The following is a 14,117-nucleotide window of genomic DNA, read 5'->3' as shown; positions in this document are numbered from 1 at the left end:
ATAAAATACTAGAGCCGCTTGTTCAGGATATCTCAACACTGGAAACCAAGGGAATTCAGATTCCTTTATTTGATCATACAGTTTATGGAACCATTGTCCAAGTCACCGGTGACAACCTTGGAGTCCATTCTTTATTTGGTTTTGTAGAATCTTTCAGTGCTAGGTACTGCTGCCGCTTTTGCTTACTAGAGAAAGAAGACTTTCAGACAGAGTTCAGTGAAGATAGTCCAAAGATATCAGTGCGAACTAAAGAACTTCATGCTGAACACTGTCAGAGTATGCAGAGCAATCCCAGTCTACCTTATGTAATGGGAGTAAAAAAGTCTTGCCTTTTAAATTCGTTGCAATATTTCCACACCACTGCAAATTTTTCGGTTGATATCATGCATGATATTTTAGAGGGCGTTGGACAATATGAAATGAAATTACTCCTTCAGCACCTGATTGACAATTACACCACATCAGCAGAAGTACACAGAAGAATTCAGAGTTTCAACTATGGCTTCTTGGAACAAAACAACAAACCTCCTGGTGTAGCATTAAGAGAGGGTTCCAATGACTTGGGCTTAAATGCCACCCAGAGCTGGTGTTTACTGCGTCATCTACCCATTATGTTTGGAGATCTTGTCTGTCCTAATGATCAACACTGGTATTTGTTTATTTTATTGCTTCAGATAGTTAATATAGTGTTTTCTTCAGTTATATCCACTGGTATCACAATTTATTTGAAACACCTGATTGCAGAGCACCACAGTTTGTTTAAGCATTTGTTTCCTGATAAGAACTTGTTACCAAAGCATCATTTCATGGTGCATTACCCCAGTTGTATGCAGAAAATTGGACCACTGATACATTGTTGGTGCATGCGTTATGAAGCAAAGCATAACTTTTTTAAAAAGCAGTTGAAAAGCTTTAAAAACATAACGAAAACATTAGCAAAAAAACACCAGTGCCAAACCGCTTACATTTGGCAAACATTTGATCCAAATGACATGAAATTAGGGCCTGGGAAAATGGCTCCCTTGAATGAAATGGAAGTTGGTGCTGAGATTGCTGAGAAACTTAATGTACCTATGTGGACTAAGGTTCTAAATGTGAAATGGGTCAAGCGTTGTGGAAATACTTATCGTTTGGGGTTAGCAGTTTGTGTTCAAGTTCAAAATGAAATGCCTGTATTTCATGTAATCCAGAAAATTGTTATCAAAGATGAGCAGGTCCTTTTGATTACAACTGCACTAAAAACGTTTTGTTTAGCTGATCATATCCATGCTTACAAAGTTGCACATACCACAGAAGCACCTTCTGTTTTGGAGATTAGGGATATTTTGCACCACAAGTTGTTTGATATTCTTATGTCTTATGGTTTGGATTCTGATTTGTTTATTGTACCATATTGTTTCATGTAATTCTTCATCTCTTCTTTTACATTACCACTATCACAATTTTCTATTATTTTAGTATTACTCTTTTCATTATTTATTTTATGATCACAAGTGAACTAAACAGGTGCTAGATTTATTTATTATTTTTTTAGTATTGTTTTCATTATTTTTTTTTAGGATCACAAATGAATTAAGTGTAAGTGTAATGTTGTTGAAACAGGTGCTTGAAAATAAAATTGAGACATGAGTATACGGTTGTTGATTTTATTTTCAGACTGAAAAGCAAGTTTTTCATTTATATTTTCTAGACTTTTTGAGTGTAAACCATGAATAGTTATTCTTTATTCAGTTAGTTATTCTTTATAGTTTACTCATAATTGATGATAAACAACTCTGGAGGGGAAGTAAAATGTGGCAGAGTAAATTTGAAGTTCCCCTGAACAGAGTTAAAAAGTAGCAGAGTCAATTTCTTGTAGCTCTTAAGTGAGTAAAATAGCATGAGAGTTGATTTAAAAAAACACTAAATAGAGTTAAATATCGTAGGAAAGAGTAAAATATTATCACTAAATTGAGTATAATTAACTCTGGAAAAACTGCTCTATCAAAAGAGTAACTTTTACTCTTTTCAGAGAGGGACCAAATGTTATCTGGCATAGAGTAAAATTTTCTTCAATTTGAGTAAATTTTACTCTAACAAATTTACTGTGTCGGCACCCCCACCCTGTCAGCTGAGCCACTCAACTCCAGAGCCAGGTTCACGTAGTCCTCCAGGGTCTCGTCGGGGTGCCAGTATGGCATGAAAGATTTAAAGGGCTCAGCCAGTCCTCCCCAGAAGAAGACCATAAGACAGGTCTTCTCTGTCGCCGACAACCGAGCCGCCCCCACAGAGTCCCAAGCATAATCCTCGATGCTTCGCTCTCCCTGGCGGACATCGAGGAACCGTCGAGTCCCCCGAGGAGGCGGCGGGCACCACGGACGAGCCCCCCGAGGAGGCGGAGGGTGAGTCCCCCGAGGAGGCGGCGGGCACCGCGGACGAGCCCCCCGAAGAGGCGGCGGGCGCCGCGGACGAGTCCCCCGAGGAGGTGGCAAATGTGGTTTGGTATTGAAAGAGAAAAACTAATTTTGTTGGACTTGGTCAAGACCAACAAGAACATTTGGCAAGTCCAATGACCAAGTCCGAGACAAGTGCGAGTGCAAACACCAATGAGTCCGAGATCGGACTCGAGTACTACAGCCCTAATAATTACTATTCCCCACCTCCAGTTCACTCACGCATTTGAAGATGAAATGTCAGATGGAGCGCATTGCATTCTGGGAAACAATATTCCATGCAGAATATTCAGATGCATACATCAAATTTCAGCAAATGTAGCAGAATGATGATGCCATGCATACAGAAAATTCACATACTATTCACAGTATGCACATACTGTAGCATACTGCAATATAGTATGAGTTGTATGGTAGTATGCCATTCCTTATACAGTTTCTGTATTAATTTCAGTGTACTTGAGATTTATTTAGCAGATTCTGGCAAATATAGTAGGTCATCCTGGTATTCCATGCATACAGAAAATTTGCATACTATGCACATAATACATACTGGATACTACCAAAGTAGTACTGCAAAGAAGTAAAATAAATTGTTTGATCTCTTTTATAAAATGTTAAAAATTTGCCTTGGCTTTAGCCCAATTCTTTACATGCATATATTTCCCAAGTAAAATACAGTTGTGTAAGAAAAGAAATTGTACTTTAGAATCAGTAGTATCTTGTGCAAAAACACATAATTTTGTATTAATGTTCCAAACATCATAGAAATGAACTATGAGGCATCTGTACTGTACAAAATAATCTTGAGTATACACACTAAAAAACAATGAACCAAAGATTCTTTAACAACACCACAAAAGTCACAAGAGTTTTCACTATGCAATTCGAACTGATAACAGGGTAAATTATGTGTTATATCAGGGGTCTCCAACCTTTTTGTGAGTGAGGGCTCCCTGAAGGGATAAAATAGTCTTGAGGGCTACTTGTTTGATATAGGCACACGCACACGCACACACACACACACACACACACACACACACACACACAAAGTTTCAAGTTTTGAAAAATACAACAACAAACAGTAATATTGTTAAATATTATGACAATTGAATATATAATTACCGTATATACCCGAATATAAGACAAGTTTTTTTTCCCTAAAAATAGGCTGAAAAATGGGGGGTCGTCTTATATTCGCGATATAGACAAAATCACGGGGGGAAAGGGAGAAAGAACAACGGCATAAATATGAAATAGTGACTGAATGATTTCGGTTATACTTGCATGTAAAATGAGAAAAGCAACATAATATCTGTGTTTAACTAAATTAAAACGCTGCTCCTCTGCCGCGATACGCAGAGAGAACAAGAGAGGTGCGCGCACGAGACGCAGAGCGAGAGAGAGACAGAGACAGAGAAGTGCGCGCGCGAGACGAAGAGCGAGCGAGAGAGACACAGAGAGAGAGAGAGAGGTGCGCGCACGAGACGCAGAGAGAGAGATAGAGAGACGTGCAGATTCTAAATATTTTTAATTATTGAATTATTTTATTATGTTTTAATGGTATATGAGATGTCATCAATAGTTATTTTCTCATTTTATGCCATTATCATAAAAAAAAATGAAAGATTACAATTCAGGCTATTTATAGAACGTGCTCGGCGGGCGACTCAGAGACTCCACGCGGGCTACCAGGTGCCCGCGGGCACCATGTTGGAGACCACTGTGTTATATTTTAAGATACTTCTCTTACTTTATTACTTATAAAACACTTATTTGTTATTGACCAAACTTTTTTCCACTCAATGTTTTTATGACCAAATGACATGGCACATAATTCTCCTTTAACACATTTCTAACATATCTGTTACTGCATTTTACTTTAACATTATTAATATCACCAATAAATATCATATACAACAATTATTCACGCTTTTATTTCAACACAACTTGACTATTGCAACTCACTATATGTTGGGCTACCTCTCACTTCCATCTCTCGTCTTCAGATGGTCCAAAACGTGGCTGCCCGTCTGGTCACTGGCAGCCGAAAACGAGATCACATCACCCCAATTCTATGTTCTCTGCATTGGTTACCAGTCCGATACAGAATTGATTTTAAAATTTTATTATTCGTCTACAAATCTCTTAACAACCAGGCCCCTAAATACCTTTCCGACTTAATTAGCATTCATAATCCATCAAGATCACTCAGATCAAGGGATCATCATTGTTTTGTTTGTCTTTCTTATTTTACTGTACAGCACTTTGGCCAACCAAGGTTGATTTTAAATGTGCTTTATAAATAAAACTTGATTGATATTACTACAAGTCATTGGTTGTTGGCCAGCATTTAACAGAAGAATATCTAATTTTACAACTTTACCTGGGATTGCATCAAACATAAACATAGACTTTTGGTTTCACATTTTTTTTTTTTCTTAAAGAATTCTGAGAATGACAAAAGCAAAGCATGTTCAACACTCTCCACGTATTCACTGTTTTTGACAAAAAAAAAAAAAAAAAAAAAAAAGAAAAAAAAAAAAAAGGTTTTTAATTAAGCGGCCATCACTTGTGCAACTAATATAAAAAAAGCCGATATAAGGCATATCCATTAAAGTTAACATTTCAGGTAGTCAGTCAAATATGGTTAAGAGAGGATATTGGAAATTAATTACTAGTTTATTGAAACATAACTATTTTTGTGCTCAAATAAAGATCTTAATCATTCAATACTGAAAACAGGCATCTATGACCCCGACTTATGAAAAATGCTGGGAACAAACTAAATTGAAATAAGAAAATTAGCAATATCATATGAAAAATCTATTACAAGAAAATGGAAAATAGAAAACAAGATAATCGTCTGCTCTGGGACATGTTTATTCTAATCTCTTAATGATGGATAGTATGAACAATGGGACGCAGGGCGAATCTCAGCAGAGGTTTGTGATGCTGAAGCAGTAGAGGGCGCTCGCTCGTGCTCAAAACTGTTTCTTTTTGACCAGGAAGTAAAACGTAGTGTTAGTTCAGCCTTGGTTGACACGACGGTGGACGTGGAATGCAATACAGTATTACTCGCTGTCACAGACATCTGTCACTGTGAGAAAGCAGATATTTGTACTAAGACTAGGGAATATACTACAAACCAACGAAGGAATTTTCGCTTGACCTAATCTGGATTTCGCCAGTGAAAGAAATAAATAACACTTGATTTAGTAGCACGCTGTTATTTGCGTTAAAATTACGTGCAAATGATCACCAAAGAGGAACACGAATAGTTTAGCTGTTGCCGTTCTCGTGTTCATCGGTTTTGTTCGCACGTCCGCCTTTGTTATGGCTCCGATGGGCATCCGGTTGTCCCCGCTCGGCATAGCCGTGTTCTGCTTACTAGGAGTCGGCGTGATCTATCACCTTTACGCGGGAGTTTTATCTAGTAGAATCGCCTCGTTCAGACAGAAGAGGACTGTGGATCTGAGAGAGCTGCTCGCGCTGTCCATGGAGGCTGCGGTGCAGGGCGGACGGGAGGTGAAGAGGATCAGGGAGGACAACACACTAGAGGAAAAGTCAAAGGGCAAAACAAAAGAAGGGGCCAGTGAAAAGCTCACGCTGGGTGATCTGAACTCCCACCGCAAGATGTTCTACCTGGTCAAGAACACCTACCCTGATATACAGGTACAGGCAGGGGCAGGGACTAAGTAGAAAAAGGTCACTTCGCAATGAAACATGAAACAATTGGGTGAGTGTGTATGAAGGACTAAAAATGACAGAAGGAAAAAAAAAATAAAAAAAAATAAAAGTAGAACTAAATAAACAAATGCAGAAAACATTTTGGTAATTTTGGTATTTTTGCATGTATTTATTTATTTATGCATTTCTATATGTATTTATGTATTTATATATTTATTTATTTCTACATTTATTTATTTCTGTATTTCTACATTTATTTATTTCTGTATTTCCACATTTCTACATTTATTTATCCCTGCGCCTGTATGCTAATTGAGAGGGGGTGCCAACATCAGTCTGAAGAAGGATTGGTTAGAGCGATGTGATCGAATCTATCTACTACTACTGCCTTGATTTCGCTGGTACAAGGAAGCCTACTCGGTAATGCTGCCAGTGTTGCCAACTTAAGGCGGGCGTACACAGTGCCATTTCCACACGATTGAAAAAAATCGCATGCGAACTCGTACGACAGCAAAAATCACACCGTGTACGCCCGCCTTTAGCGATAGATTTAGCGACTTTTCAGACCCCCATAGCGACTTTTTTCCAAAAAGCGACTAGCGACAAATCTAGCTACTTTTTTTTGACAGACCTTACCAAGAACGAGCTCTCTCTCTCTCTCCCAACGCGCGCACACGCCTCTCTCTCTCTGCTCTGTTCAGCGAGCAGAGAGGAGCAGCACTTTCAGTTAAAAAAAGATATTCTCGAAAACACAGTACAACCATTGTCTTAATCTTATGTGCATTTGATTTAATAAGACAATGTCATGAATAGGATTTTAGTGCAGAGATTAACATCTTTGAGAGCTGGTTATGTAGTTTTAATGGACCGTGTTTCAGTCATTATAATATTAATTCCGTTGTCGGACAACAGAAACGTTAAAATATAATAATAAACATTTTATTGAGAATTTTGGTTGCATTAAAATGCAGTACATCAGCACGCAAAGGGCAAGATAATATGACGCACTTACGTCATGAATATGCTAAATAGCATATGGCGTCATTTAGCGACTTTTAAGGCGGGGTTTAGCTAATTTCCATTGAAAGAAGTTGGCAACACTGAATGCTGCTTGAGTTAATAGAAGCTGTTTTCAGTTTTATGTAGCGTGGATGGAGACTTTTGTTCAAGCAATTGCTTACGATTTAAGATCATTAGCGCAGGATTGCAAGGTAGCCTGATAGATGGATCGTTTGCTTCGATTAGCGATGCGGCCTCCAGCTAACCAATCCTGCTTCAGACTGATGTGGGCACCCCCCACTCAATTAGCATACAGGCGTAGGGAAAATAAATGTAGAAATGTGGAAATACAGAAATAAATAAATGTGGACATACAGACGTATATAAATGTATAAATAAATACATGAATAAATAAATAAATACATAATTATATAAATGTATAAATACATAAATTAATACATATAGAAATGCATAAATAAATAAATAAATACATGCAAAAATACAGAAATAGCCATTTATATTACCAAAATGTATTTATTTTCACTATTATTTCTGAATTTATTTATTTATTTCTAGTTTTATTTATTTTTACTTCTGTCATTTTTTGTCCTTCATAAGTGTGAGGGGATTCAAATAAATTGGTAAAGTTAAATATATTGACACAACTCTGACTTAATTACCAATTTATTTTAATCCGCTCACACCAATTGTTTCAGGTTTCATTTTTCAACAGTGTCTACAAAATAATCAGTTCACATAGAGACCATGGTCTTCTTTAACATTCATTAATTTTATCACAAAGAACAGGCAACAACAAATTAAACTATCCTGTGCATGTTTTCTTTGCTACTATAGTTTCAAAGTATATATTTAGAATAAATGACTGCACATAGCAGAGGGCGCGTATTTTTACAAAACAATTTGGCAACACATTTTATTTTTTATTTTGGTGTTATTGTAATATATAACACTTCAAATTCTACAAAGACATTCACAGTTCACACTAAACTGTAAAAGGCAGTTGGTGATCATTTTTTATTTTACAGGAAAAACACTGCAAAAATAATTAAAACCCATTGCAAAATTATGAAGTTATTGTTTAAGGCAGGTCATAGTAAAGAGTTTGTTTTTAGCCTACTGTACTCGTCTGTTTGCTTCTGTAGATTTATTCTAAATTAAAAGAAACAACCCAGTCGGCATTTCAACGTTGATTCAACGTTGAAACAACGTCAGGTACAAGGGTTGAATCACCGTTGAATTACCTTTCGATTTTGCAAATTGGATCAACGTTGAAATCAGGACTCTGTTTCACCGTCTTACCTTCATCACGGGGGAATTGTGATCGTTCTGGAGACCTTGGATTAACGCTGAATTTGGTGTTGATTTGAAAAGTTAATGAACGTTGTTAACATGACGTTGTTTCACCGTTGTACCTTGCACCATGTATAAATACACAATTGTATGTTCAATTAGATCCTAGTTTGCATTTAGATCAACACTGTTCATGATAGAGGCTAAAAATCAAATGACTGGCAGCAATGGCTTTACAATCAACTTCAATAAACTACCACATCCTCAAAATTGTAAAACAGCAGTTTTATTTTGGAAACATACTATATAAAACAGATGAAAATAATCCCAAACTTTATTTTTCAGAGTATGCATGGATGTATTGTTAAAAACATGTAGTAGAACAATCCAAATACAATAATATTTAAAGGTTTTTTTTAATAATTTTGCATATTTTTGCATATAAATGCATATTTTTTTGCAGCACTTACAAGAGAGACCCTTGTACCTTTATGACTGAAACCAGCTGATCTTTTATTTTGGTGGAAAACTACAGTTTCTGTATAAAACATGTTTTAGTAAAGTGTCTCATTACCCTCATTTACCCTTATTTACCTTGCACAATGTTAAAACGGAAAGCCTGTCATTCATTTAGCACTTATCATGGCAGAGATACTGTTGATGAGAACCAAGAACAAAGCCATACGCTTGATTTACAATGCTTAGGTGAAATGCTATAGTAATACTTAGGGCTGGGAAATATGTCAAAAACATCTTAACGATAATCACCTTTAAAGATATCGCAATATCTGATAATATCATCTACCTAAACCCCACCTCCTCCATGCCCCGCCCCTGCCGAGACAACATTGTCGACATGCACCACAAACACACGCCATGTTCAGTTTGGTCATGATTATTGCTACAAAGATTGGTTTTACTTTTCTTAGTTTGTGATTAAACTAACAGAAAACATTAGCATTGAGAAATTTTGGTGTTGCTAATAGTTTCAAATGAATTTCATTTTGTGAGGAAAACTGTTGAGAAAAATAATAGAACCCAGTTTTAAGTTCATCATGGTGAAATTGGACATCCTGGTGGTGATTGTAATAATGAAAAATACTTGTTGATGGCATATAATAATAATATCTTGAATAAAATATGCCTATTTTCCAATGTTTCTCTTTCTTTTTGGTATTATATCTCTGTAGACACATTTCATGATGGTAAGTTTAATTTCCTTAATTATGACAATTGCAGTGTTGTTTTTAAACTTGTGGTCAAGTTAAAACGTATTTGATATTTATCATGTCGGCCTATGACTAAAATCATGCAGGTATTAAAAAATAATTACGAGCCAAAATGTTAAGGTTTTTTTTTTTTTTTTTTTTTTTTTCTCTCTCTGGTAGCCTACTAGTTCAAAGGTCTATTTTGGCCCATTTTTACGAAATTACGGTTTTATTTATTTAGAAGCAGGGTAATTTAAATTTCACTTTTGTATTGTAATTATTATTATTAATCAAAATACAACACCCACAATATAATATTCCTTTTTGGGAAAACTCCGAACGCATGCGAGGGCGAGCTTTGAATCCTAAGTCTTCATCCTTTTGCATCAAAACTTTATAGTTTTGTTGCAAATGAATTAAGTATTTATAGTGTTATATCTCATCTTAATTAAACATGATTATATTGTACACAGTTTAAACAAATCTGTAAAAATATTGCACTCAGAATAAGTTTATGAGAATAAAGTAGAAATATTTTGAAGATAAAGATTAAAGTTTAACCCTTGTGGATTGTTCAAATTCACTACCCTTTCGAGTTGTTCGGGATGAAAACATCCACTCAATTAAACTGCTGTAAAAATTTATCAGATTCATATATTTTTTTTTCATTTTTTTTGCATAAATCTGTTAATCAACCTCAGTCCTGATCAAAACTACCAAATGTTTTTAAAAAAATCCAAGATTTTAACTCTTTAATTGCCAAGTTCATAAATGATGTCACTGATTTGGGGTAAAGAAACACACAAAATGACTTATTTTCAATATAAAAGTAATTGTGGCTGGACTTTTTTTTAACTTTTTATAACTTGGGCATGTCAAAGATTAGTAGCAACATTGGCTTTGATGCATTTTTAGTTTTTGTGCAACATTAGATTTAATTTTTTTCTCCCTAATTTGTTGTTGGTGGCTGTTTTTGCCCCATTGACTTCCATTATAACGACATTTTTTGATTGCAAAGCCATGACACCATGTAATCATGCATTCTTGATTGTTTGTGGTTTTCCCTTTTGGGAAGAGGTAAAATTTGTTAATTTAACAGTTGATCACTAGGTGGGACCATTAACCATTTAGATAGGCCTGTGCAAAAAAAGCTTAGTTTCTGACTTGTATATGAAGCTATATGGAGTATAACAGCATATTATGTTGAGTATGTATGTTTGTGTGTGTGAGAGAGAGAGAGTGTGTGTGAGAGAGACCTTTGCGCACTTACCTTAATGTATTTCAGAAAATCACAATGTACACCTCAGCTCTTAGAACTACATGGAGTAAACAAAAGTGTATTTATGCACCTGCTGACTTTTAATGGTGGTGAAAGTATTCGGTTGTTAAGTGATGACGTAAGAAGCGCTGTTTCCGGGTCCAGGCCTCAACTCGCTTCACTTGAGAATATGACCTCAGCAGCCGTTTATGAGCACTGTTTATTCATATTGATAATTTAAGTTGAACGCTTTCAAACTTACGATATACACTACAGTCTCCGTGCTCACATCGTCCCAAACACAAATAATTTTTATATATATTTTTTTATATTTATATTTTCGTGGTCTGGCTATCTGGTACTTTGGTATGGAGTTAAAGGTTAATATTATAACTTTTTCGCTAGTATTCTATCACATTGTGAGTTAATAGTAGCACCTTTTGTTGTTTTCTCGTGGTAACTGAAGGAGCGTTTGGACACGGAAGCGCTGCTACGTGACGTCAGACTTAACAAGCGAATAGACTCAAAGTACGTGGATTTAAACACTTGCATGCCATCGTGCTGGATATTTAATGGTGAGGAGAACAGCAAGCAGCACGAGAAAGGGCTTGACTTGTACCAAAGTTTTAGAAATGATTATGTAGCGTGACCCCTCCAGCGAGCTGCAGCTTATTTGAAGTTGTTATTGCATTTTGGTTCATAATACATTATGTTCATAAATTTGATGCGAAGTAGATTTTTTTACAGGATTTTAAGGTTTTAAACTGGCTTTACCATAAAGAAAAAAGGAGCATTTCACATATAGGCCATCTGTACTTTTCACCATCAAAAGGAAGCAGGTGCATAAACACACTTCTTTTTTTATTGTTTCCTCCATGTAGTTCTGAGAGCATGAGGTGCATATTTTGATTTTTTCAGATACTGTACATCAAGGTAAGTGCACAAAGGTCTCTCTCACACCCTCTCTTTCTCTCTCTCTCTCTCTATCACACACACACACACACACACACACACACACACTTTAATTTGCTATTATACTCCATATAACTCCATACAAGCCAGAAACTAAGCCTTTTTTTGCACAGGCCTATCTAAAGGGTTAATGGTCCCACCTAGTGATCAACTGTAAAAAATAACAAATGTTACCTCTTCCCAACAGGGAAAACCACCAACAATCAAGAATCTCACACACACACAAACACTATACACTAAGTAGACATCGAAAACGCCTCTTTTACCACCGCGGGTACCGCCGCCGCAGCGTTTGTAAAGTGCATTTGCAGCTTTTGACCGCTGAGTGACGCTTTAACCACAAGTTATCAAACAAGCGCATCAAAGCACATTTTCGCAAATAGACGTCAGTTTTGCCTCGCTGATGTGTTACATTTGACTGCTTCAGTCACGGAAAATGAAAGAAAAACACTATAGTTTAAATATTTAATATATTTAATATTTAATATTCACAGATGAAAGTTTGGTATTTATGGAGTTATGTGCATTTCTTAGAACGAATTCAAGCAGGATAAATGTCAAGCCTGTGCCTGAGTCTGTGCTTATATTTTCTAAGATACATGGTATTAAACTATATTTTAGATTTGACACATTTAAAAGGTGTGCAGTATTATTTAAATTATATTAATTATGCGTTATATTATTCAAAAGAAATTGTGGTTTACTTTGCATCGGAGCATTAAAAGTGGTGGCCTATTTTAGGGGTGTAGGCTACATGGATTAGTATGTAAAATGTCAATATTTTAATATATTATGCCTATATTTTAATTTATATTTTAAATATAAATATATTTTTCCCTTTAATAAAACAACATGCATTTTTGTTATTCGTTACCTGTCCTTTATTTTGACATAACTTATTGGGAAAAAGACATTTGTCTGTAAACTGATTAAGAAATTGTTGCATATTTAAATGTGAAGCACTGTATAATTTCGTTCCCATTATTTAGGCCTAATTTGCCTAAAACAATTAATGAATAAAATTAAACCGGCATGATTAAATCTTTGAAACTCTAAAGAATTAATAAAACGTCCTCACGATTAAACTCAAGTTCTCTCATTATAATCAACAACATTCACACAATGTAAAAAAAAAAAAAAAGCATTAGTAATTGACAACTTAAGTGATTTTAAAGGGGAACCTTCTTTACTTGCTTTTAAAGTAGGGTAATATCATATGGCCTAAATAAAATCCCAGTTTTTTTTTTATTTTAGAAAAAAAAATCTGATCTATGATTTAAACCGATTTTTAAATCAATATTCAAATGACGAAGAAATTTTACAAAAGAAGTTTTAATATAGTTCTTTATCATTTCTTTAGCAGTCAAATTTATAACTGCAACAAGATGATTTAAAAAAACAGTGCTGTTATAACCTTAATACTGGAAAGACCTTTATTTTTGTATTTTTTTTAAATAATTTTTTTAATACTAGCCCATCATGCATCTAACCATCCACTCAGCTTTAAGAGCTGTTCAGATTAAAACTGCCAGCTCCGCAGTGAGTCAGTGTCATGGACGGAGGACCTGTTAATATATTTTCTAGTTTATATTTCCATCTCGTTATGCCACTGGTTTAGATTTTTTTTTTTTTTTTTTTAGAACTTTTTTTATAAATAGAGCAGCGACTTTATGTGTGTCTACACCGGACGCGAAAGTTGTCATCTGTGCCCCACAGCGAAAAGTGTGTCTAAACTTGATGACATCACAGTGTCAAATCATCTGAACGCAGTGTCAGAACATTTTGTCATAAACAGAACGAGCATCAGTTCAATGATGGGGATCGTGTCCAGTGTATCCATCACTGGGTTCTGTTGTCTTTTGTTGGATCGTTCCACCTGTGTCCGGTGTAGACCTGGCGTGCGTTTTTTATTGTTATTTTACAGTCCTGCTTGTTTTAATGTTTTTATTAAATATCTGTATTGACTGCATGGTAATATTATCGATTTATTTACTGCCATGTGACCTACAAAACTAAAGCTTGGCGAGTCGATCAACGAGCATTGCTGCAGGTTGATTTTCGGCGGATGTGCGGTGCTTGTGCTCCCGCGGTCGTCTTCATTTCGTCGGGTGAAACGTCTCTCTCACTCCGCAGCAGAGTCTGTGAGAAGCAACAACTTCCCCTCCGTGCGCACTGATACCAGAAACACGCTCCGCCTTCACTCAGTGAATAAGTATTTCAGTATGTTTGAAATGTTATGTTCATAAC

The 14,117-nt window shown here is 35.8% G+C and overlaps 1 protein-coding gene and 1 long non-coding RNA gene across 2 annotated transcripts in view; one reads left to right on the top strand and one right to left on the bottom strand.

Moving 5' to 3' along the window:
* The window catches only part of LOC132155123 (uncharacterized), a 771,383-nt gene that overhangs the window by 619,967 nt on the left and 137,299 nt on the right, over positions 1-14,117 (bottom strand). The window lies entirely within an intron of this gene.
* The window catches only part of bpnt2 (3'(2'), 5'-bisphosphate nucleotidase 2), a 93,229-nt gene continuing 84,555 nt past the window's right edge, over positions 5,444-14,117 (top strand). The window contains exon 1 of the mRNA XM_059563933.1: positions 5,444-6,107. Coding sequence (XP_059419916.1) covers positions 5,769-6,107 — 339 coding nt within the window. The 5' untranslated portion in view covers positions 5,444-5,768. The remainder of the gene's footprint in view (positions 6,108-14,117) is intronic.

This window comes from Carassius carassius, chromosome 12 (genome assembly GCF_963082965.1).
Source record: "Carassius carassius chromosome 12, fCarCar2.1, whole genome shotgun sequence".
Taxonomy (NCBI): Eukaryota; Metazoa; Chordata; class Actinopteri; order Cypriniformes; family Cyprinidae; genus Carassius; species Carassius carassius.
Note: the sequence above shows the minus strand (reverse complement) of the source record. Positions and strands in the feature narration are given on the sequence as shown.